At 55.6% G+C, this 22,805-nt stretch overlaps 3 protein-coding genes across 6 annotated transcripts; all 3 read left to right on the forward strand.

The window, feature by feature from the left end:
• The first annotated feature begins 6 nt into the window (after window positions 1-6).
• On the forward strand, window positions 7-3,063 carry EBP (EBP cholestenol delta-isomerase). Of its 3 annotated transcripts, none has more exons than XM_056809112.1 (5): window positions 7-544; window positions 1,679-2,003; window positions 2,286-2,322; window positions 2,477-2,607; window positions 2,724-3,063. In XM_056809112.1, exons 2-5 carry the CDS (start codon window positions 1,706-1,708, stop codon window positions 2,960-2,962), a joined length of 705 nt encoding a protein of 234 aa, XP_056665090.1. In that variant the 5' UTR covers window positions 7-544; window positions 1,679-1,705; the 3' UTR covers window positions 2,963-3,063. The 3 variants fall into 3 exon arrangements, with proteins under 3 accessions (XP_056665090.1, XP_056665091.1, XP_056665088.1); XM_056809113.1 differs by having other exon boundaries at window positions 276-494; XM_056809110.1 differs by lacking the exon at window positions 7-544 and adding an exon at window positions 816-1,327.
• A 149-nt stretch (window positions 3,064-3,212) lies between these two features.
• Window positions 3,213-11,279, forward strand: TBC1D25 (TBC1 domain family member 25). Of its 2 annotated transcripts, XM_007507672.3 has the most exons (6): window positions 3,213-3,887; window positions 5,304-5,413; window positions 7,351-7,505; window positions 7,758-7,882; window positions 8,289-8,477; window positions 8,975-11,279. In XM_007507672.3, exons 1-6 carry the CDS (start codon window positions 3,813-3,815, stop codon window positions 10,514-10,516), a joined length of 2,196 nt encoding a protein of 731 aa, XP_007507734.1. In that variant the 5' UTR covers window positions 3,213-3,812; the 3' UTR covers window positions 10,517-11,279. The 2 variants fall into 2 exon arrangements, with proteins under 2 accessions (XP_007507734.1, XP_007507735.1); XM_007507673.3 differs by lacking the exon at window positions 8,289-8,477.
• A 6,921-nt stretch (window positions 11,280-18,200) lies between these two features.
• SLC38A5 (solute carrier family 38 member 5) lies at window positions 18,201-22,780 on the forward strand. Its single transcript, XM_007507671.2, has 16 exons — window positions 18,201-18,278; window positions 18,648-18,716; window positions 18,809-18,878; window positions 19,002-19,117; window positions 19,224-19,297; window positions 19,379-19,471; window positions 19,561-19,645; window positions 20,323-20,405; window positions 20,522-20,580; window positions 20,672-20,788; window positions 21,027-21,106; window positions 21,242-21,342; window positions 21,511-21,626; window positions 21,822-21,966; window positions 22,051-22,154; window positions 22,347-22,780. Exons 2-16 carry the CDS (start codon window positions 18,649-18,651, stop codon window positions 22,449-22,451), a joined length of 1,416 nt encoding a protein of 471 aa, XP_007507733.1. The 5' UTR covers window positions 18,201-18,278; window position 18,648; the 3' UTR covers window positions 22,452-22,780.
• Window positions 22,781-22,805: the final 25 nt, after the last annotated feature.

Below are 22,805 nucleotides of genomic sequence, written 5' to 3' on the forward strand. Positions count from 1 at the left end.
CGGCTGCTCGCTCTCCAGAGTAGCCCGTGGCAGGGCCAGCCCGGCCTCGTAGAGATTGCACTCTAGAGGAGGGAGACACGTTCGCAGGTGAATTTCACCCGACAATTGGAGGAAGGAGAGAGAGAGAGAGAATGCTAATAACTCGGGAAAGTCGAGAAAGCCGCCCTCCCGTCCGTCGTAAACAGCCCCAAAGAAGATCCTTAAAGAAAGCCAAGGATAAAAGAGGCGGAGCTGGGGAGTGCCTTCCAGGCCTGGCGCCATAGTCTGGGCAAAGTCCAGAGGCGAGAAATGAAGGGCCAGGTAGTGAGGAGCTGCAGGTAGACTGGAGTCACGGGAGTGTCTGCCCCAAAAGCGCGGCTGCAAACTCTCCAGCACTTTTCTCCCCACCCGCCCCTTCGATGGTCTGGCTCGTTCGGGACCTCCTCAGTTTCCTTCTAGGCGACAGACGACAGCACTGGTGACGGGAGCATTTTGCGAGCCGTTTTGGACGCGAGGTGTCTACCTCTCCTAGATCTCACTTTCCTTCTCTAAATGGAGGCTTGAGGTTAGACTGGCACTCCTTCCTGGAGGCGAGAATAAGCCTGCCTCGACCGAGGGAAAGAGCTGGGGACCAGAAAGGGGTTGGCCCAAGGGAGAAGGGACCCAGGAGAGCCCAGCCAGCCCGGGAAGAAGAGCAGTCGAGGGGACGAGGAAGGGCGGAGCTTCCAGCGCTGTCACCTCCTACTGGTCCCCTATAAGTGGGGCGCTGAAGACGCCGAGCAGAGATGTGGGCACCCGCTGGGTTTCGGGGTGGGGCGGGATCGTGAGTGCAAGGGTGTGGTTTGTGTGTTCCCGGGCGTGTGCGGTGCGGCGCGGCGCGGCAGTGGGTGCCTCTGCGCGCGCACGGGTATCGGGGCAGAGACGCAGTGCCCCGCAGTGGGCGTTCATTGGCATGCTCATGGCTGGGAGCGGAGCTGGAGCTGTTCTGCGGTTCCCAATTGGCCTTCGGGCAGCACCCTATCGGCCTAGGGCGGCCCTCCAGTCTGGAGTCTTGGCCGGGCGGGGAAACCAGGCCCGCGCGCTCCCCACCCATTGATTGCCTTAGGGTAAAGGGGGTGGGCCTTAGGAGACTCCTGTGATACCGATTGGTTGACTGCGGTGATGGGCGGGCCATAGGAGAGGCCCCTCCCGAAACCGTAGAGGAGAAGCTGGTGGGTGGGACTCGGTGGTCTTCCGCGGCTACTAATTCGGTAGGTAGTCGCGACTGCCCCAGCCAGCTCTCGCCACGCTACGCCGCACTGGACCTATTCGATCGATCCGCGGGGGGAACCTCTAAGAAGTGTTGGAAGTGAGTCCCTGGCCTGAAATGTACTACCTCCAGCTGGTGCTCGGGGGGGGGGGGGGGGGGGGGGGCGGCCATCCGGCCGCCCTTGTCTCTGAGGTTTCCCGTCCCCATAGCGTCCCGCTCGACCCCATCCCCGCCGCCGCCTGCAGGAAGCTCTCCTCTCGAGGAGCAATCAGACCTTTAGGGCTGGCTCCCTCCGAGACCCTACTCAATCGCAGCGGGCAGCTCCCGTTTGGTCTCCGCGTCCCGGTTATCTCCTGGGATTGCTTGTCTTCCTCTTCCTTCTCACGTGTGTTTTTCAGGCTCCCTGGCTCTTCAGCGCCCCCCCACCCCCCTTTCTGTTTCTCATCCTAGGAATCCTGGCCTTCATCGTCCTTGGCCATGGCCTCTCTGCAGGTGGCACACCCTTACTGGCCTCAAGACCTCCAACTCAGTGGTTATGTGCCCAACGATAAGCCAGTGTGGCAGATCCTCACATTGTTCTTTTCTGTGTCGGGCGCCCTCCTGGCGGCTACTTGGCTGTTGTCTAGCCAGGGGAGGGAAGGGAATGGAAGCCCCTGGCGCCGTCTGATCATCTGCTGGTTTGCTGTGTGTGCCTTTGTGCACTTGGTGATTGAGGGCTGGTTCAGCCTCTACTACCAGGACATCGCTGGGGATCAGGCCTTCTTGTCCCAGCTGTGTGAGTCTCTGGGCCAGGGAGGGCTGGCTGAGTGTTACCAGGGTGGGCACTTGTGCTTTCTAGGCTTCTTGGCACTGGCCCTTCTTCCCTGGAGCTAGGGCTGGCACTTATTTCAACCCTTTTCCACATCCATGTTCATAAAAGTCCATTTGGATTCAATTCAATTCAGTTGGACTGGGCCTTTCTTTCCCCAGTCTCTTTGACCCTGTCCCTCAGGACCCTTTTAGTCCACCTCTGGGAAGCCCTCCCAAGCTTCTCTAGGGTCTCTGTTGTGTTTTTCAGGGAAGGAGTACTCCAAGGGTGACAGCCGATACATTCTGTAAGTAACCCCGATTCCTCCTCATTTTTGTCCTTCCCTATCTGTCCTTACCCCTGAGCCTCCCCTCACACTTCTCGGTTTGGGGGCAAATGAATAGCAATCTTTGGAAGTGGTGGGAGTCTCCCTAATGCTTTTTACTGTATCCCTGGGACAGAGCAAACAACTTTATAGTGTGCATGGAGACGGTGACAGCCTGGGTATGGGGCCCACTCAGCTTGTGGGCTGTGGGAGCCCTTCTGAAACGGAGACCGGAGCGATTCCTTCTCCAGCTTGTCATCTCCTTGGGTGAGTGGACCAGGGGCCAGGGAGTCTTGGGAGGCTGGATCACAGTCAGAGACCTTAGGAAAGTCCTGGCTCTCCCTCCTGTGTATTGACTAATCTCTGGGGGACTTTGCTCTCAGGCCAGCTGTATGGGGATGTCCTTTATTTCTTTACTGAGTATCGGCATGGCTTCCAGCATGGGGAGTTTGGGCACCCGCTCTACTTCTGGTTCTACTTCGTCTTCATGAATGCCCTGTGGTTCGTCGTGCCTTCTGCCCTCCTCCTGGATGCCTGGCACCATCTGGCCTGTGCCCAGTTGCTAGCAGATGGTGCAGCTGGCCCCCGAGACCCCCAAAAGCAGCACGAACATTTCCAGTGAAGAGCCACTGGGAGTCGAGGGAGAAAGCGCACCTCTTCCCCCTCCTGCCCTGCCCTCTGCCCTCTACATTTTTAATAAACGTTGCTGAAGGAGGCCCCAAATGCCCATCGAGTGAATGAATGGGGGAAAGGGGAGGAAATGGTGATTCAGCTCCTGGTTGGTACACAACCGCCATGGGCCTGGGCTGGGGCAGAGGCCATTATAGGATTCCAGCTCAGGGTTGGCGTAAGTGTTAAGACGAAGAGCAACAGCAGAGGGTTGGCACAGAGCAAGGAAGCGAGCCTGGCAGGGGCCCTGGGAACTTGGGCCATCTGATTTCACAGATTTCACGGGGTGGCGGGAGGTGCCAAGGCTACCAGAGGAGGTCTGCAGACGGGGACTTTTTTGGCCCTCTACCAGGCAGAGAGGGCGGAGCGAGCCGCAGGCGTCGGTGAACTCCGCCCCGAGGTCACGTGGGCTTGCCCGCGCGTGCGCACGAGGCCCCGCCTACCGTCGGCTGACCTGGGGGGTGGGGAGAGGAAGCCCGAGGCACTGTGAACCAAAGGAAGGAAGAGTGGGACGAATCGGAGGTTTGCTCGAGTGCCTGCCGAGGTGCAGAAGGCGGGGCTATGTAGTAACTGAAGTTCCGGAGGGGGGAGAGGGCGGGCCCAAGGGAGTGCGCAGGCGCGTGGCGCCCTGAAGCTGGGGACAACTCTACGTGTACTCTCTGTGGGCGTGGGCGCCTGCGCACTCGGAAGGTAACTGTCACCCTGGGAGGCAGCGGTGGCGGTGGCGGCGGCGGCGGCGGCGGCAGCGGCAGTGGCAGTGTTGTTGGTGCGAGGCTCCTGGGCCCCAGGTCAGAGGAGACGGGATGGCGGCCTCCCCAGGGACCGGAGGAGCGGCCGAAGATGAAGAGCAGCGGGAGGTGGTCCGGGTCCGAGTCAAGGTGAGGCTGCGAGCCCTCCAGACCCTGGGGCTCCGGGCGGAGGCTGGACGGTGGCCGCTGGGGGGAGGGGCGCGCGTGCTCGTGGGAGACATTGGCAGGCTCCTCTCAGGGCCAGCCCTCGGCCTCCTTTAAAGATCTCCCTTTGACCAGCCCCCTCCTCATCCTGTAGAGGAGGAAACTGAGGCAGCCTGGGAAGGGCAAGGGCCAGACCCCCACCACCCCCACCCCTACCCCGCCCCACCTGGCACATTGGAACCTTCAAACTAGTGCTTTTTTCCCCGAGGCCTCTACAAGACCTCAAGATGAGGATCCTGGGTTCAAGGAAACTCTGGAAACTGTGGGCTCAGCCCCCGACTCCACCCGATGACCTTGCTCTCTTTGGACCTCAGTTGGATGGCTTGTCAAATGAGAGAGTGGGATCTTGCTAGCCTCTCCTAGTCCCTTCCAACTCTACCTGTGAGACTTGAGGCTCAGGCAGGGAATTTGGGAAGTGCCATTTAATTCCATATTCCAGAAGCTGGGATCTGGTCTGGCCCTTTGTCCCTTTCAGGACCCCAGGCTGGGAACTGGCCCGAGAGAAAAGGCAGCTTAATTAGAGGGTCCAGACAGTTGACACGAATTGCCGGCAAGCCCTGCATTGGCTCCTCCTCACTTTCTGGAAACTTTGTGTGTGGGTTCACCTGTTGCATGGCTGTGGCATGCCAGTTCAAGGGACTGGAGCCTGGGGCACTGCCAGCACCCCAGGGGGTTAGAGAATCTGCCTTGGGGGATTCTTGATGACTCTCCAGCTAAGGCACTGCTGGTGAGCTCAAGCCCAGGCCAAAGGAGGGCATTTAATCCATGGGGGGGGGGGGGGGGACACGAGTGCGATAGCAGAAAAACCTTGGGAGGACACATGCCCAGGAGGAAGGTCCAGCTAGCCAACCCACCCCACCCCCCCTACTCCCCATCTGTCTTCCATCACAGGTCCAAACTGGGCTGAGGTGAGCGAAACCTCTGAGCAGTTTACCTCAGTTTAGGGGAAGGGGAAGAACACATAGAATTGGCTCCCCCCCCCCCCCATCAGACCTGGTTAGGTCCAGTTCAGTCTTGTGGTCCTGGCAGGCAGTTTGGGCCTTGAGCCAGTTTTCAGATCAAAGGGCCTGTCTTCCTTCATGGCAGCAAGGAGGCCAAGTCCCCTGTACTCAGTGAACCCTGTCTGCTCAGTCCTGCCTCCACTCTGGAGCTTCCTGGTCATGAAAGCAGCTGAAAATCTCCAGAGTAGCTAAGGCAGGAGGTGGGGCAACATTGGTTGTTGATGAGGAAATCTGGGATCTTGGAAGGAGTGAAATCTCCTTGAGTTTGTAATTCTCAACTTGGTTTCCATCCCTGGGGAGTCACACCAGCCTGACCACTAGGATGTCCTGTCTCCCTCAGAAGGTCGAGGGCTTCCTGCAACCTGACTTCCGGACATTCGCTGTGGATCCCCAGATCACTTCCCTAGATGTCCTGCAGCACATCCTGATCCGAGCCTTTGACCTGAGTGGGTAAGTGGGCAGGCATGTCATCCATTCAGGGCATCGTGGCCCTTGATTCCCGGCCTACCTGTGTTTGGCTTCCTGAGGCTCCTCTCAGTTGATAGAAATTCTGTTCAGTGCTGGACTTGCTCTCAGGTAGCTTCCATTCTCCTGAAGGGAGACTGTGTCAGACCCAAGTTAATTTGAGAACATTGGATGTCTCCAGACAGGGATGGCAGTGGCACTTCTGTCACTGGACATACTTGCTGACTTGCTGCTGCTGCTGGTCCTATAATCTGGAGAGATTTCACTCTTTTTTAAAATGGAGGAGGAGGAAAATGACCCAGATTGGTCATTCAGTTAGCATTGATTAAGTGTCTACTGTTTGCCAGGTACAGAGAAAGACCAAGTGAGCCCCTCTACCTTTGAAGAACTCCCAGGTTAATGTTCTTAACTCATCTGTTCAAAAAACTATTTGAGTGGTGGTAGAGAACTGGACATGGAAGGGGGTGTCCATCTGTTGGGAAATGGCTGAACAAATTACAGCATATGATTGGGCTATGAGAAATGAGGAAGGGAATGGGGTCAGAGAAACCTGGGAAGACATGTCTGAACTGAGGCATAGGGAAGGGAGCAGAAGCAGGAGAACTTTTTCTATTGTAATAGCAACTTTGATCAACTTCAGAACTCCAATCAATTCAGTAACCGAGCCACAAAGAAGCTAGTGAGATGCAGATTTTGGATGTGGCCAGGGGTAGGGGGGGTGTATTGTTTTTGGTTGACTCTGCATGGCTGTTGCAAGGTTTGGTCTGGCTTGGCTTTCACTTGTGGGAGATAGCTGGGAAGGAAAGAAAATGCTTTTTCATTGAATCAGTTGGTTTGTTCAGACATTCCCCGGTGTGTGAGTACCCATGTTGTTTTCTGCATTCCTGAAATGTTCTTTGCCACCCTTTGGACAATTCTGTGCCTTGATGTTGGCTTCCGTGGGGCTTATGTCCAGTGATGGGGTTTCTGGGTCCAAAGGCATACAAAAACATCTTGGTTACTTCTGCAAAATTCCAGATGCATTTCTAGCTATGGTGATGGCATATTTGGAATATTTGGGTGCCTTCTCTGCCAGCAGGCCAAGCTAGGCTGCTCCTGGCCCACCCTGGACAAGGCACTGTCTCTCTCTTGGGCCTCAGTTTCCCACTCAGTGAATGATCCCTCAAGCCCTTTCTCCCTCTCAGGGGCCTAGGGTACCTGGCGTAGGAGCTGTGATCATGGAGCTGCCTCGTTTTGCAGCAGCAGCAGCAGCAACAGCAGCAGCTTTCCCCCTAAACACAAGAAATCTAATCCACATTTTGGCAGACACTGTGCTGTGTGACCCTGGGAATAGGGAGGGTACATCTTGAAAGAAAGACAGTCCCTGCCCTTAAGGAGCTTCCACTCAATCGCCAAAAGGGAGCTGAGGATGGTGGGATCAGAACATGAATGAGAAGCAGGAATGGAGCCTGGACAGCTGGCTTGGGCATGTTCCTGGAGAGGAGGTTCTGGGAAGAAGCAGCCCGGCAGAAGTCCAGGTGGGGGAGGGAGGCTTCTGTGGAACAAGATCCAGGGCATCCCCAAAGGCTTGGTGCAACTTTCCAGCCTGCTAACTCTGCCTTCATTGAGCTGGCTTTTCCCCAGGGCCATTGTTGCTCTCTCTTTGCCGGCATTGGCCTTCATTGCTGGTCTGGCTCTTCCTATGTAATCAATGGTCTCTTCATGCAGATCTCCCTGTTCCATTTTCTCCTGCTGGCCAAGGGTCCAGCCAGACAAATAATCCCCTGAGACCCTTCCGGCCTGGATCCTATTGGAAGAAGGGGCATCAGAGTAATTTTTTCTTCACCTGGGAATCCCATGGCTTCTGTACCCCACTGTCTCTGTTCACATGAGCTAGGCAAGGCTGAGGCAGAACCTGGCCTCAGGTTGTTCTGTCTTCCCAGGAAGAAGCATTTTGGCATCAGCTACCTGGGCCGAGAGAAGATGGGTCCTGAGGTCTATATCCCCCTGACCTCAGAGGGGGATCTGAGTGCAGCCTTCACTAGTTCCTCCCAGCCCTACCTCCAGCTGCGTGTGGACGTCAGACCTTTGGAGGAAAGTATGTAGTGAACCTCCCCTAGGCCCCCTCCCCCCATTGAGCTCGGCTAGGGCCGAGGCAGGAGTGGCAGGGGTAGAATCCCTCCTTAAATTTCCTGTCCTCTGGATCTCCAGAGTAGACCAGGCCCAGTTCCATCTGCAAGTGGTGTGGGATATTATTAGAGAACCATTTTGATCCCATAGACATGGTGTCATTTGGGGGCTCCGATGGGAATTGGGTCATCCCTGAGGCTAGTGTTCCTGTCTCACCTAGGTCCCCTCTTGGAAGACTGGGATATCATTAGTCCCAAGGATGTCATTGGCACTGACCTGCTGCCTGTGGAGAAGCGCTCTCTGACGGCTGTGGCCTTGCCTTTCACGCAGTCCATCCTCTCACAGGTGTGTAAGCGCCATCTCAGGCTAGGAAGGCCCTGGGGAAGGTCTCCTAGAAGGTGCTTCAACTTATTCCCCACTGTGGAACAAATGAAAGAAAAAGGGAGCCCCAGGTTCAGATCATTGTGCTTCTCTGGCCTCCGCTCCCTCTTCTGTATGATGGGGATAAGCATATTGATTTGATTTCACCACCTTGTGAGGAGAGTCTTGGTCAACTTCAGAGTCCTGGAGAAATGGCAGTACTTGGCATTGCCTCTCTTTCTACCCTCATTTCTTTCCAGTTTTGCCAGCTTCTCTGGTCCTGTGGTGCATTTCTCACAGTGGGGAGGCATGGGTAGGCAGAGTCCGGAGAGCAGGTTGGTCATGGTGAGCTCTGCTCCCCTCTTCCCCCCTTCCCCCATATGTCTTCCAGGTGGGTCGAACACTCTCCAAGGTCCAGCAGGTACTGAGCTGGTCCTATGGGGAAGACCTCAAGCCCTTTAAACCCCCACTCAGTGATGCCGAGTTTCACACCTACCTGAACCGTGAGGGCCAGCTGTGCCGGCCTGAAGAACTACGCCTTCGCATTTACCATGGAGGAGTGGAGCCTTCCCTCCGCAAGGCAAGGCACAACTTGTTTGCCTTAGTCCTTGGCCTGGGGCTGGGGTTGGCAACCTCCTAGTGCAATATGGGATGGATTCCATGTGCCCTTCTTCTGGTTGGAGGACACAGGCAGAGTTGGCCTTGGCAGTTATGGGGCTGCTTCTACTTTCTGTCCATATTGACTCTGCCTTGTCCTTAGGAGGTCTTACCATCTTGACCCCAAATTACTCCCAATTTTGAGCCTGAAGCCTTCTGATCAGGGTTGCTTGATGTTGCTGCTACTGGAGCTTTGGTGAGGAGCTCAGCCTTGGTCACTGTTGGGGAGGGCACAGGGGAGGTTTTGTTAAGCACCAGTGCCTCTCCCACTTCAGGCTTCAGCATAACCGTTGCTCTAGGCACATGGGCATGCGTGCGTGTACGCATGTGTGCATGTGTGTGCACAGGCAGGCACATGGGGTCAGAGTCTAGCCAGTGGGTCTCCTCACTGGGCCTGTGGCCAATTGTCCTTGACTTCAGGTGGTGTGGAGGTACCTGCTCAATGTGTACCCTGATGGACTGACGGGCCAGGAGCGGATGGACTATATGAAACGGAAGACACTTGAATACAACCAGCTGAAGAGTGAGTGGCAGCAGCGCACCAGCACTGAGGACCTGGAGTTCATCCGCAGCAATGTGCTGAAGGACGTCCTGCGAACAGACCGTGCCCATCCCTACTACGCGGGGCCTGAGGACAACCCCCACCTCCTGGCCCTACACGACCTGCTCACCACGTATGCTGTCACCCACCCCCAGATCTCTTACTGCCAGGGCATGAGCGACATTGCCTCCCCCATCCTAGCTGTCATGGACAATGAGGGCCATGCCTTCATCTGCTTCTGTGGCATCATGAAGCGCCTAGAGGCCAACTTCCGCCTGGATGGTGAGGCGATGTCCGTCAAGTTCTCCCACCTGAAGCTTCTGCTCCAGTATTCAGACCCTGAATTCTATAGCTACCTCCTCTCCACTGGGGCCGATGACCTCTTCTTTTGCTATCGTTGGCTGTTGCTTGAGCTCAAGCGTGAATTTGCCTTTGAAGATGCTCTGAGGATGCTGGAAGTAACATGGAGCTCTTTGCCCCCAGACCCACCAGAAAAAGAGGTAGAGCTCGTGGGCTTTCCTGCTTCAGCCAGAGATGGTGAGCAGCCTATTCGCCAGAGGCATATGCTGAGGCCCACATACTATGGCCTGGACGAAACTGGAAACAAAGTGCTGCATCCAAGGGGAGACAAGAAGGAGGAGAGCCTGGCTCTGGAGGAGAGTGAGGAGCCAGCCTCTAGGGAGAAGCCCCTAGCCAGACAAGCCAGTGTTGAGGACCATCGGCCTTACCAGGCCCCAGCTTTACAGGCTGCTGAGGAGGTGCAGTGGGGCATCCCTTCACAGCTCCTAGGCCAGTTGGCCACGGAGGAGGAAAGCACAAGGGCTGGTGTGCTGGTCCCACTGGCGCTACCTCTTCATATGACCAAGTCCTTTTCAGCTCCGTCCCTGAGACCTCTGATTCCTCCTACCTCCCCATTAGCAGCCCAATCCCCATTGTCCACAGAGCCCATCCAGGCAGGGGAGGAGAGCAGCGACAAGGGGGGCTCCCTGGGGAAAAGCCTGTCATCGCCTTGCTCAACCACACTTCTGCCACCACCGCCGCCCCCCATCCCCCCCCCACCGCCAGCCGGAGCTGTTGTGAGCCTCCCGCCACCCCAGGAGTTTGGCCGAGGGAATCCCTTCATGCTTTTTTTGTGCTTGGCCATCCTGCTTGAGCACCGGGACCATATCATGAAGCGTAGTATGGACTACAATGAGCTAGCCATGCACTTTGACCGCCTGGTGCGGAGGCATCACCTCGGGAAGGTTCTCCACCGTGCTAAGACACTATTTGCCGACTACCTGCAGTCCGAGGTGTGGGACTCCGAGGAAGGTGATGAGGCCGCAGCCGACTCTCCCCCTGCTACTGCCTCTGCTGCCACCACCACTGCCGTCTCCGCCGCCGCCGCTGCCACCACTACTACTACCCCCACAGCCTCCTGACCCCAGGAACCTCCCTCCTTCCCTCCCTCTCTCCCCATCCTATCTGTGCCAGCTGCTGCCAAGAAAGGGGATCCTGGGTGAAACAAGCCACCAGCTACCTCCCTCTGCCTCTATCTCTGCATTCCCCTTATCTGCCAGCCTGCCAGCCTGCCTGCCTGCCTGCCTGCCTGCCTGCCTCCCTCCCTCCCAAGGAAGATGACAGATTTAGCGCTCAGTCTGAATCCCAGCAGCTCTCCAGTCTGCCAGACCATTAGCCCAGTTTCCCCCAGAAGTTGCCCTGAGTTGAGAGGCTCTTCCTACTAGTTTTCTGGGGGATGGAGAGATCTGAATGCAGCCTCCAGACCTCCTCTTGGCTTTGAGGGGTCAGGGTCTTTCGGTGCCACTCTTGGGCAGTGAGGCTCCTGAGCCCTGGGTCTGTTTACATTCTCACCCAGGGCTTGCTCCTTTCGAGTAAAGCAGGGCTGGCTCACCCACTTCACAGTGATTGAAGACTTGGGTAGAGTGGCCCCTGGGTGCTGGCTACTTGACATCCAAGGCAGGCAGAACTGAGGGGGCCTGGTCAGGAGGAACTTGCAGCCACCCCATAACTCCCCCTCAGGGGCCTTGTGTCTACTAGGGAGGTACAACTCCTCCAGAGATGCTGTTACTATGGCTGCTTGTCCCGTTTGCTGAGAAGTAGAACAGAGGGAGGGGAGGCACCACTAGGCACCCCCTGGAATCAGCGGCTTTATTGTGTGAACAATAAACACCTGCTAACTTCCAAGGCCTGGCTTCCCGTTCCTTTTTCAAACAAAGGTTCAAAGTGCCTCCTTGGGAGGGGAAGGGGCCGCCCAAATGGAAACAAGTTCTCAACTCGTTTTCTCTTTGAGTTAGGGGCCATCGTCTGGTTTTTTTCCATCCCCACCTCTCAGCTTCGTGCTGTAAAGTGCACTTTTATGTACAGAAGGCAGGCGAGCCAGGGGCAGGGGGTGGCCTAGGTTTGCTGCTCACGGATGCTTAAACGTTTCCAGAATCTCCTTGATCCCAGAGGCAAACATTACACTTCCATGGTAGATGGGGTTCTGAGAGTGAGACCGAGACAGAGACGGGAGTGGAGCCAAATTTCCACGAGAAGGCTCTTCTTCACCAATACACTCACAGCCATCTTGGGAGCCAACAACATTTAGAGCGGAGTTTGGGTGAAGCATACACAGCAATGGTAAGATGGCTTAGAATACTTTATTGACAGAGCCAGTAGGGAATAGAGAGAGGCCTGTGGGGCAGGCTTCCTTCACCCCCACAACCGCAAGGGGCATCACGGGCTGGCCTGAGGGCTGTATGGACGAAGAGTGGGAGGATGTTGAAGGCCCAGAACTGCTCGGAGTCCTGGTTTTCAGATGAAGAGCCTGCATGGCAGTTAGCACGTTGTTAATGGAGTAATGGGTTCTGTAGAAATGAAGCTGCAGGGAGAGTTTCAGCAGCCACTGATCCTTAGCACAGTGTCTGGCATAGAGTAAGTGCTTGGGAAATGTTTATTGACTAGTTTGGACTGGTGTGCTGACACGGGAGACAGGCCTAAGAGACTGTCCCAGCTGGCAGTGGGACAAATGTGAGGGGAGAAAGATGCGGAGATTCTAATCACAGATTTCCTGCTGGGTCCAGGGACGTCCCCCTCATCTCACTGGAGAAAGAAAACAAGAACACCCGAACCTGTTCTAGAGAGGCAAAAGAAGGATTGGTCCACATGGCTCCTCTTTGAGGCCCAGACCTAACAGTGGGAGGGCTAGGTCAAGGGGTCTGTATGGTTTTAGATCCGGTTCCAAGCTGCTCTCCAGAATGCTTAGGCCAGTTCCCAACTCCACCAACAAACAGTTCCTTGGGGTACCTTTTTTCCAGCCTCTCCTCCAACACTGACCATAGCTGAGAGATGGGAGGTAGGACCTCGGAGTTGGTAGGATTGGCATTTCTCCAGTCAATAAGAATTTAGGGCATTTTTCATATGACTAGATAGCTTTGCCTTCTTCTGACAACCATCTGTGCACAGCCCTTGACAATTTACAATTGGGGAATAGCCATTCTTTTACCTATTTGACTCAGTTTCCCTCTATATTTGAGAAAAGAGACCTTCATCAGAGAAGCTTGCCATGAAAATGTTTGGATGTTACTCTGTTGTCTGTGTTATCGTTTATCAAAATGTCATTTCCCTGATTGCTTTCGTTTCATTTTAGCTTTTTTATTTTTTAAGTTTAAATTTAATTTATAATACATATGTAATATCTATAATAAATAAATAAGTTAATTTAAATTAAATTTTCAATTTGCTTTTGCCCTCGGCTGAGATCATGCTTCAGCCGAAAGGTGTATGAGAGATTCTGTTCCAGTTCAGATGGCTGAACGGCCAGACAAGTTTCCAGAAAGGAGAGAGGCCACATCTTTCTTGTTCCAGGCTACGATGTACTCGTGCAGCCCCCTCTAGCCTGGGACAACTGAAAACAGCCATTTCTATTGGTGGATTCGAGTTAGACAAGAACAGGCATGACTGCTACCAGCCCTACCAGTTTCTCTGGAGAACGAGGCAGGGTCCCCAGGGTTGAAGCATGCTGAGAAAGACCCTTGCCAAAGAGCTGAGAAGACCGTGCTCTGGCTAAGGCTAGCAGAGGGGGTCTAGGGACAGAAGGCTCCTGAAGTAGCCAGGGACAACAGGAAGAGGACTTGCTCAGTCAGGCTTAGTTGGTTCTACCTGCCTCACTAGACGTACAGCAGTCTGTTAATATGGGAAGAGTAATTGCAAGCCCATGAATGGAAGAATGCTGACTGGAAATGAATATCGGGATAGTCAGTGATTCCCCAGGGGCCGGCAGGGGCCTACTCCAGTAGGGCAGGCTCCAGTTATTTCTCACTGCCTTCTGCAGAGCTCAGAATTGGGTGAGGGGCTCACTTTCATTTCTTTGGGGCCTTTTCAGATATTTGGGGAAGGGGAATTGGGTGGGAGAGCTGAGGAGCTCACATTGCTCTCTTAACCGGAAGAAGCTGCTCTACTTTTAGGCCACATTAGGAGGCACAAGGAAGATCCTTCCTTAAGCTGGAGAGTGTCCAGAGGAGGGCAGCCAGGATGGGGAAGGGCCTGGCATCCATGGCAAAGGAGGATTTGTTGAAGAAGCTGGGGATGGTTATCCTGAATAAGAGAAGATGACTGTCGCGCATGTGTGGGTGTGGGTGTGGTTGCTTTATCTTGCTTTCACCTTCCATCTTGGAATCAATACTATGTACTGGTTCCAAGGCAGAAGAGCAGTGAGAAGGGCTAGGCAATGGGGGTCAAGTGACTTGCCCAGGGCACCCAGCTAAAATGTGTCTGAGGTCAGATTGGAACCCAGGACCTCCCATCTCTAGGCCTGGCTCTCAATCTTCTGAGCCAGCCACCCAACTGCCCCATTCACCTTGTTTTGCTTGACCCCAGGGGGCAACACTAGGAATAGCAATGGAGGAAAGGTTCAGAGGCCCATTTAGGCTCTGTGTCAGGATAAACATTCCTGATGCAAAGAGCTGAACCAAAGTGGCAGGCACTGTATGGAGAAGGGGCTTGTTTCTCCCATGCTTGGGGAATCCTTAAGGAGACAGTGGACAATTTTGGAGGGGGTGGATTGGGTGGTGGGTACCGTAGTCTCTGCCAACCCTCCAATTTGATGGTTCTCTGAGAGGCTCTGTAGGGCCTAGAGCTGGGATCATGGGGCACACTACTGCCAGAGGAAAGCCCAGAGAGGACCACTCAGGGAGGGGATGGCTTCCTGCAATGGGGAGCAGGGATTGCAGGGCAAACCCTTGCCCTCTGAGGGCTTGGGGCTTCACTAGCTGATCTTGGTGCTAGCTAGACCTTGCCCAAGTACCCTCAGCCTTTCCAAAGACCTTGTGCCCCTCCCAGTCTACTTTTGAAGACAACACATGTGTGATTATGTCAACCAACTGGAAGGGATGGCCCCTCAGGGGCTGAGAACAATTTGACTTCCTTTTAAGGGAAGGACCTCAGCCCACCCACTGGGATCAAACTCCTTGGAAGGAAGCAACCCCTCAAGGGGGGAGCCTGGTCCCCATGCCAGTTCCTCTCCTCCCTTTTCCTGACCCCAGTGAGGCCCAGAGCATTTCCCACCCTCACTGCCCTTTCCTGGATTGGGGGGGGGGGCGGAGTGGAGACAGAGAAAGCATCAATGTGTCTGATGATGGTGGAGTCTTCAACTGGATCTCTAAAGTGGGGGTGGGGAGAAGGGGCTCTTCTATTGACTATTCCCAGAGACTCATTCTTCTCAGAGAAAAAACTTGATAAGGGCCAAAGAAAGAGACACTGAGCAATAGACAAGCCATAAAGAGAGAGGACAGAGACTGAGAGGAGAGGTGGAGTCAAAAAGAGACAGAGAGAAAAGGAGACAGAACTGAGGGAGAAAGGGTACAGAGAGAAGGAGAAAAAGGTAAGGGAGTGGGGATCGAGGAGACCGAGAGAGAAGAAGCCAGAGCCAAGGGCCATCCGTACTTGCCTCCTGCCTCTCCTGGGTCCAGGCCAATCCTAACAGCTGCCATTCCTCCAGCACTGCCAGAAAGATGGGGAAACTGACACTCAGGGAAGTTTCAGTGGCTTGTCCAAGCCATGATTCTTGTGGAGCCACTCAGGTCTGGAGAGCTGACAGGGTGTGTGTGTCACAGGTGGGCCTTGCACCCAGGCTCTCAGTTCCTTCTTTACTCCATATGCCGACTCTTGACACTCTGGTGGCAAAGGCCCAGGTTTGGACTCAGGGTTGGACAAAGCCACGGGGAGAAAAGGAGTGTGGCGGAACTTAAGTTTAGAGCAACAGCTCACACCACACGCCCCAGTGAGCTCCAAACAGATCCACGACTCAGACACCAAAAGGTACACCCTAAATGGATCCCAAGTGCAAGAACGAAGTACCTTTGGCCAGTGCAGGCCACCAGGGAGTAGAGAAGATGGGTCATGGAAAGTAACATGGACACTCACAAGAGTGAAAAATCATTTGAAGTGTCTGCGCAAACAAACTCAATGCCCTTCGAATGAAGGAGGGAAGCCAGTAATCGGCAGGGGGGCACGGTGCCAACTCTGCAACAAGGTCTCATTTGCAAGCTTGATAAAGAACTAGGTCAGATCTATAAGAAGAGATATAGGCCATTTGAGGGCCCAAACGGTCAAGGGAAATGGACAGGCACTACTCAGAGGAAGAAATCCAAGCTCCTAGCAAATATGAAAGAATGCTCCAAATCACCAAGAATTCAGGAAATGCAAAGGAAATCTGTTTTCAGGCCCCACCTCCTGCCCATCCAACTGGCAAAGGCAGCTGGTACACCGTTGGCAGAGCTATTCTGGAACCATGCCCCAGATGTCACTAAATCGCACATACATACCCTCTGCCCCAGCAGAGGCCCAGGTACACTTGAAAGGGATCAAAGAAATAGCCAAAGGATGCATAAAGAACTGAGGACAGCACTTTTGACAGTAGGAAAGATCTGACCCATTCTGGGGCACGACCGGCTCTGCTCTGGCATCTGAGGGGAACGAGATATCAGCTTACCCTAAGAAATGACCAAATGGACACTTGGGAGTTTTTGACCGACAAAGCCGAGGAGGCTTATGGGAAGTCCCTGAAGTCTTCAGAGAATGAAGTTGCTAGAGCAGGGAGAGCAGTTCATATGGTAGTACCAGCAAACATCTAAATCCTCATTCCCCCCCCCCCCAACTGATTTTGCCTCTTTTCCCATAATCCTAAGACTCATCCCCAGGGCTCTGGTTGCTAGTGCTTGGGCTACCAGCATGCTTCCCCTCAATTTGTCAGCCAACCTCAACTTGTAGAAAAAGTGATTGACTAAAATAGTATGGTAGCATCAGTTGGTACGAATCATCCCCCCACCTCCAAAGGCTTGGCTACACTTCCTCCAAAATGTGTGTGCACATGCGTGCGCACACACACACACACAGCCTATGGGAACTGGATTCTGGTGCAGGAGCATGTAAAGAACACGTGTGACCAAATGGTCAATTCCCTCTCTAGTTCTTTCTTCTCTGATGCTTTGCTCTGAGCCTCGGCTTGTAGAAGCTTCTGAGTCATTCTCTTCCGCATTTGGTTGGGCCTCAAGCATCCCTGCCCGACACCCGAAAGGCTCATCACAGAGGGCTGCTTTTGGCACTTGCCCGTTCTTCCCGCCTGCTTCCCGACCGTGACCTTGATGTCAGGGCTGGGCTCTGCCACACTTGCGGAGGGAAGGGCTGGGCCCAGCCTGCTGGGGCTTCTCTCGGTGTTGCGTTGTCCCAGTGGCTCAGGGACGGCTTGGGCTGGGGCCCCGGGAGCTTCCCCACGGGTTCCCATCTGCACTTTGTCTCTTTCAGCCACCCTTTTTCTCCTTCGATGGAATCATCTCCCTTTCTGCCTTTGGCAGTGCATTCTTGCGAGTTGCCCTTCCCTTTCCCTGAATCCCCCTGCCTGCTACAGGAGCCGGACAATGGTAGTTTTCTTGCTTTCTGGGCCTTTTCAGGAGAAAGCATGTGTAGAATCTGATTTGCAAGACAGACGGGGAGCCCTGCTGCTCCCATTCCCCCCTTGCTGGGTGCACACTTCTGAGAACTGCCTCAGACTCTGCCTTCTTTTCCTTGTGTAGGTAGGTAGGTGGGCTCAGGGCCTGGGGAGCCAGAAAGACTCCACTGGCCCTTAAGCTGTTGCTGACAGTCTTTTGGACCCTTCTCCATCTAAATGCTCCGTTTCCCCCAGTTCCAGACAGCCTAGAGCTGGGCCTTGGCATGTCACTTCTCTACTCAAGAAGCTGCAATTGGTTGATCCCCAGCACCAGGCCTGGGGCCTGTCAGGTAGCATCAGGTTTAGGGTTAGAAACATCTGGTTAGGGTTGGGGAGTGGATCAGGGGGGCTCTAGGTGGGCTTCTTGCTTTTCATTCATGCCCAACTCTTTGGGATTCCATTGTTTGGGATTTTCTTGGAAGAGATACTGGAGTGGTTGGCCATGTCCTTCTCCTGCTCCTTTGACAGATGAGGAACTGGGGCAAAAGTGACTTGCCCAGGGCCACACAGCTAGGAAGTGTCTGAGGTCAGGTTTGAACCCAAGTCCCCGTGACTCTAGAACTCTATTCCCTGCATCCTGAAGCTGCCCAGCTAGAAAGCAGGTCATTTGAGGAGGTGGGGCACTCCATTCTGGGGAGATGTGTCTTGGAAGGAAGCCAGGGCTTCTCTGAGAAAGAGGTGCTCTTTGGGGGCCACACTGGAGAGACCAGAATAGCTGGATACTCTGTATAGTGAGCTTGGTAAGCTGAGTAGTTAAGGAAGACCCCCAAGGCTGGAATTGGGGGTCCCATGAGTTCAAATGGAGAGAAAGAGAAAGAAAGGGAAATTTGCCTTTGGAGGGAAGAGCCACTTGGGTCCCAGGCCCAGCCAAGGAGCTTAAGGTAAGAGCTGGCAGAGGGGAGCACCCCCAAACCTCCAAAGAGGTAATCCCTGGGGCTGCAGAAGCTGCCCAGGGTAGAGGGTTTGGAGGTGCCGAGGAAAGAGCCCAGAAGAGGGCACAGGGGAAGAAGGCTGCCCCACCAGGAAGGAGGGAAACTGAAAGCACTGCCGGCCCCTGAGAGAAAATGCGGGCTGCAGGCTGGCCCCCATTGGGCCGGAGGTGGGGCGGGGGTTCCTGGCGGGAAGGGGGGGGAGGAGGAGGAGGAGGCGGGAGAGGCTGAGCCATTGAACCCCTCCAGCTGGAAGCAGCCAGATATCTATGCAACCGATCTGTCAGGGTAAGAGATCATGGAGAGCCTAGACTTCTCCCCCTTCCCCCACCCCCGATCCTTGGCCCCCACAGGCCTCCTGGCCCCCCAGCACCTCTACCTCTTCCTCAAGGTCAGGCGCTGAGAACATAGGAGGGAAATGAAAGTGGCCCCAGGCTGGAGAAGCTGCCACCCTCCCAGCAGCCACGGGGGCTACATTCTGGCTCTGGCTCCCTCTTCCCTCAGCCTCTGGGTCCCTTCAGCCTCTCTCTTGTGCTCAAAGACACAAGGGGTGAGGGTAGGAGGGAGAATCTGGGCAGAGCATGTGCCCTGAGAGCTGGAGGAGGGGGAACCCCACAAAGTGCCAGGCTCTTGAGCCCTCAGCCCTATCTCTTCCAGGATGGAACTCATGATGGAGGAGCCTAGGATGAATGGCTTGGTCCCCAGGGGGCTCCGGGAGCCTGAGCAGTAAGTAACGGGCTGGAGATGGGGAGGGAAAGAGCCTGAAAAGTCACAGCCCACTGGGCCTGAGCTGGGGCCCCTAAATCTCCACCTTTCAGATCCCAGGCTGAGCTGGATGGCTTCCTGCCCCAGCCACCCCCAGGGAACAAGGCCGTCCAGTTCTCTGATGTGAGTAGTGCCCCATGGCTTCCCCTTTCTGCTCCTCAAGGTCCCATCTCCTCCCCCTTTTCCCTAGCCTGGCCTTGGCTTCTCTCCACCCATCTCTGCTTCTCTTCCTGTCCCATATTGCAGTTTGAGGGGAAGACATCTCTGGGCATGTCAGTGTTCAACCTCAGCAATGCCATCATGGGGAGCGGAATCCTAGGGTTGGCCTATGCCATGGCCAACACTGGTGTCCTGCTTTTTTTGTGAGTCGGCCCCGTAGTTGGCTGGGGGGGGGAAGGGAGGGGGCTCTGGGGGCCATGTGTGAAGGGCCTCCCCACTGAGCCCAGCTCCATTTGCTGCCTCCCCCAGAGCCTTTCTGCTGTGTATGGCCCTCCTCTCAGCCTACTCCATCCACCTCCTGCTCACATGTGCCAGCTTTATCGGTGAGTCCCTCCCTCCAACAGACCTTCCCTTGGCCCATCCCGCCCATTGCCCGGACTCTGCCAATGTGACCTCCTCTCCAGGGATCCGGGCATATGAGGAGCTAGGTCACCGGGCCTTTGGGACATCTGGAAAAGTAGCTGCAGCCGGAGTCATCTGCCTGCATAACATTGGGGGTAAGGCTGCCTGAAGGCCATGCCAGGGGGAAGGGCCTGGATTCGGGAAGCTGGGGGCCACGAAGCTTCATCCCCCTCCCCCCTCTTAGCCATGTCCAGTTATCTGTACATCATCAAGTCTGAGCTGCCCTTGGTCATCAGAACTCTGCTAGACTCCAAGGTCACCGAGTCCAGGTGAGTGGGCTAGGCAGCAGCCTTTCGGTTGGGGACATCTCTCTGGCCAGCACTTTGTTCTGGTCTCCATCTGACCAGCAAGCTGGGATTGCTGACAGCCCAGCTGTGGACGGCTGGCTGTCTCGCTCTCTCTGTCCAGCTGTGACTGTCTGGCTGTAAGTGAACAGCTGTTTGGCCCGCCTGGCTGTCCAGCTGTCTCGCTTTGCCTCTCTAGTCTGGAGTGCCCGGCTAACTGTCTACTTGTGGCCATGTCGCTGCCCAGTTGGCTGACTGTGGGCTCTGGATTTGGGATGTGCCCCAGAGACCAAGCCGTGTCTGATTAAGGATTCCCTTCTGAAATACCCCTCCAAGCAGATGCTGGCTGGCTCGCCAACCCCCCCAGGGCAGGCAATCTTTCCTGCTCTGAGACAGATCTCAGTGTTTCAATGGACCCGCCTGGCCAGGCTTGCCTCCAACAGCCCGTCCAGCTGTCATTGATCAGAACTGAGCGGCCGCTGTCTGGCTGGCCAGAAGTGTCCTGCTGCATGCCGGCTTGGTCTCCCCGCTCACCTCAGAGGGGGTTCTTTGGCCCAGAAGTGGGCGTCTGATTGTGTCTGGATTTGGGTTGGTTTGGGGGGGGGCGGAGGGTCACCTGGGAGCCTCAGGATCTGGCCCACCCGCCCCATCACCCTTTGCAGCTCCTGGTTCCTGAACGGTAACGTTCTCATCATCATCGTGAGCATTGGCATCATTCTGCCCCTGGCCCTCATGAGGCACCTGGGTGAGTCAGGCCAGAGGCCCCCATCTCTCTGGGGAAAGGAAGGAGGAGGGGTTGGAGCAGTGGGCTCCCGTATCTAACCCTTTGCCCATGTATGTTCCCACCCCTACCCTGCACAGGGTACCTGGGCTATACCAGTGGCCTCTCCCTCACCTTCATGGTCTTCTTCCTGGCCTCTGTGAGTTTGAGGGCCTTTGACATTGGGGAGGGGGCGGAAACCTTGGCCTGGAAATCCCACCCTGTCTCCTTCTGCTCCTCCTCCCTTGCAGGTGATCTATAAGAAATTCTCCATCCAGTGCCCCCTGACCAGTGGGAACTGGACCATGGAGCCCCGCAAGGGCCTCAATGAGAGCTGTGAAGTCCGGCTCATCACCATCAACTCCCAGGTAAGGCTGCTTCAGGGCTCCCCTCTCCCCGCCACTAGAAGATCATCTCCATTTTAGGGAGGACCAAACTGAGTTCTAAAAGGAGGCTGGGAAGGTGCTTCTTGGGATTGGCCCAGGAGAAATTCGCCCCTAGTAAGGTGACGGTTGGCCTAGTCAGGACAGAGTCGGAATAGGGGTGGGATAACCCACAGAAGGGTAAACCCCATCCCTGGTGGCTCCAGCCCAAATTTCCCCCCAGACAGCTTACACCATCCCCATCCTGGCCTTTGCCTTCGTCTGCCACCCAGAAGTCCTGCCCATTTACACGGAGCTGCACAGGTAGGGAGGGAGGCAGCGAAGCTGAGCCGCTGAGGGGACTTGTGGGAAGCCCAGGGCCAAGGTTTGGGGTAATGGAGGTGCTAGGGCAGGAGAACAGCAGAGTGAGCGCCCTGACCTTTCTCCGTCGGTGCCCAGACCGTCCCAGCGCCGGATGCAGAACGTGGCCAACATGTCCATCGGGGCGATGTTTCTTATGTATGGACTGACAGCAACGTTCGGTTACCTCACCTTCTTTGGTGAGAGAAGGATGGAGGCCAACGGCCTGGGCCCAGGGCCAGGTGGGGGGTGAGAGGGAAGTGAGAGGGGTGGTGTGGGGCACAAGGATGGTGGCTGGCCTCCCACCCTGGTCAACATCCGTGTGTACGTGTGCATACGTGTGGGCATGTGCATGGTCACCTTCTCAGGTCACGTGGAGGCAGAGATGCTCCACATGTACAGCCAGACAGACCTGCTGATCCTCTGTGTAAGGCTGGCTGTGCTCATGGCGGTCACACTCACAGTCCCTGTCGTCCTTTTCCCGGTGGGTGTGCGTGTATGCAGGTGGCATGGCCAGGCCAGGCGTGCGGGGAGGAGGGAGGGCTTAGGGATGCTGAGGGCATTCCCAGGCCCAGAGGGGCCTGGCCCTGCCCTGCCTTGTGCTTTGGGCTCAGCCCAGGGAGAAGGGGGAAAGCGTCTGGGACTCCTCCTGAGCCCGGCATTGTCTTCCTTCTCCCAGATCCGCCGAGCTATCCAGAGACTCCTGTTCCCCTCCAAAGCCTTCAGCTGGCCCCGGCATGGCACCATTGCCCTCGGGCTCCTCACCTTTGTCAACATTCTTGTCATCTTCGTGCCTAACATCCGGGACATCTTTGGAGTCATTGGTCAGTCTCCTCTTTTTCCCTGCTCCTCCAAACTGCTGCTCTCAGGGCCACTGTGACCCTCTTCTCCTTCCTCCTTCCTCCCAGGAGCCACATCAGCCCCCAGCCTCATCTTCATCCTTCCCAGCATTTTCTACATCCGAATCATCCCGACAGCCCAGGAGTCCTTGATTTCTCGGCCCAAGATACAGGTATGGGGGTGGGAATGCCCATCGAAGAAAGGGGGGAGAGCTGCTGGGGTGGGAGGGAGGGAGAGAGCCCAGGCCCGAGGGAAGGATGGGGAAGGGCCGATTTGGGAGCCACCATAGTGTCAGGCTCAGGCAGGCAGGCTCGAGGGCCTCGCCTACTGCCCTAGGATTTAGATCTCCTTCCTGGTCCCACAGGCAGCTGCCTTCGCAGCTCTGGGCATTGTGATTATGGCCATGAGCCTCGGCTTCATCTTCACCGATTGGGCAGTCACAGGCCAGAGCAAGGGGGCAGGCCATTGACTCAGAAGCCCAGCTGGAAGCTCCCTCACCCTGGGGCCACCGTGCCCTCCATCTGGCACTGGGCATGCCTGGGGAGACGTTTGTATGTTTGGGCTGGGGGGGGATGGAGGAGGGAGAAGGACCGCCGAGAGGAGAGGAGGACTCCTGGGGCTGAGAACAATCAGCCTGCCTTCCAGAGGAAGGGCCAGGCTGGGCTGGGTTCCCTCTCCCTGTAGGGATCAAAGTCCCCAGGAGGAATGGCAGGCCTGGTGTCTCTGGATCCCTTCCCCTGACCAGTTGGTTTCATGCTTGAGAAAATGTAAAGAATAAAGAGAATTTGGGAACCCTGATCTGTGTGCTTGTGTCTGAGGGCCG

This window comes from Monodelphis domestica, chromosome X (genome assembly GCF_027887165.1).
Source record: "Monodelphis domestica isolate mMonDom1 chromosome X, mMonDom1.pri, whole genome shotgun sequence".
Lineage (NCBI taxonomy): Eukaryota > Metazoa > Chordata > Mammalia > Didelphimorphia > Didelphidae > Monodelphis > Monodelphis domestica.

Coding starts and splice junctions, on each gene's coding strand:
- TBC1D25 (XM_007507672.3), top strand. CDS start 3,813: ATGGCGGCCTCCCCAGGGACCGGAGGAGCGGCCGAAGATGAAGAGCAG. Junction 5,414..7,350: donor CGAGCCTTTGACCTGAGTGG/GTAAGTGGGCAG, acceptor CTGTCTTCCCAG/GAAGAAGCATTTTGGCATCA. Junction 7,506..7,757: donor CGTCAGACCTTTGGAGGAAA/GTATGTAGTGAA, acceptor TGTCTCACCTAG/GTCCCCTCTTGGAAGACTGG.
- EBP (XM_056809112.1), top strand. CDS start 1,706: ATGGCCTCTCTGCAGGTGGCACACCCTTACTGGCCTCAAGACCTCCAA. Junction 2,004..2,285: donor GGCCTTCTTGTCCCAGCTGT/GTGAGTCTCTGG, acceptor TGTGTTTTTCAG/GGAAGGAGTACTCCAAGGGT. Junction 2,323..2,476: donor GGTGACAGCCGATACATTCT/GTAAGTAACCCC, acceptor TCCCTGGGACAG/AGCAAACAACTTTATAGTGT.
- SLC38A5 (XM_007507671.2), top strand. CDS start 18,649: ATGGAACTCATGATGGAGGAGCCTAGGATGAATGGCTTGGTCCCCAGG. Junction 21,107..21,241: donor ATTTACACGGAGCTGCACAG/GTAGGGAGGGAG, acceptor GTCGGTGCCCAG/ACCGTCCCAGCGCCGGATGC. Junction 22,155..22,346: donor TTTCTCGGCCCAAGATACAG/GTATGGGGGTGG, acceptor CTGGTCCCACAG/GCAGCTGCCTTCGCAGCTCT.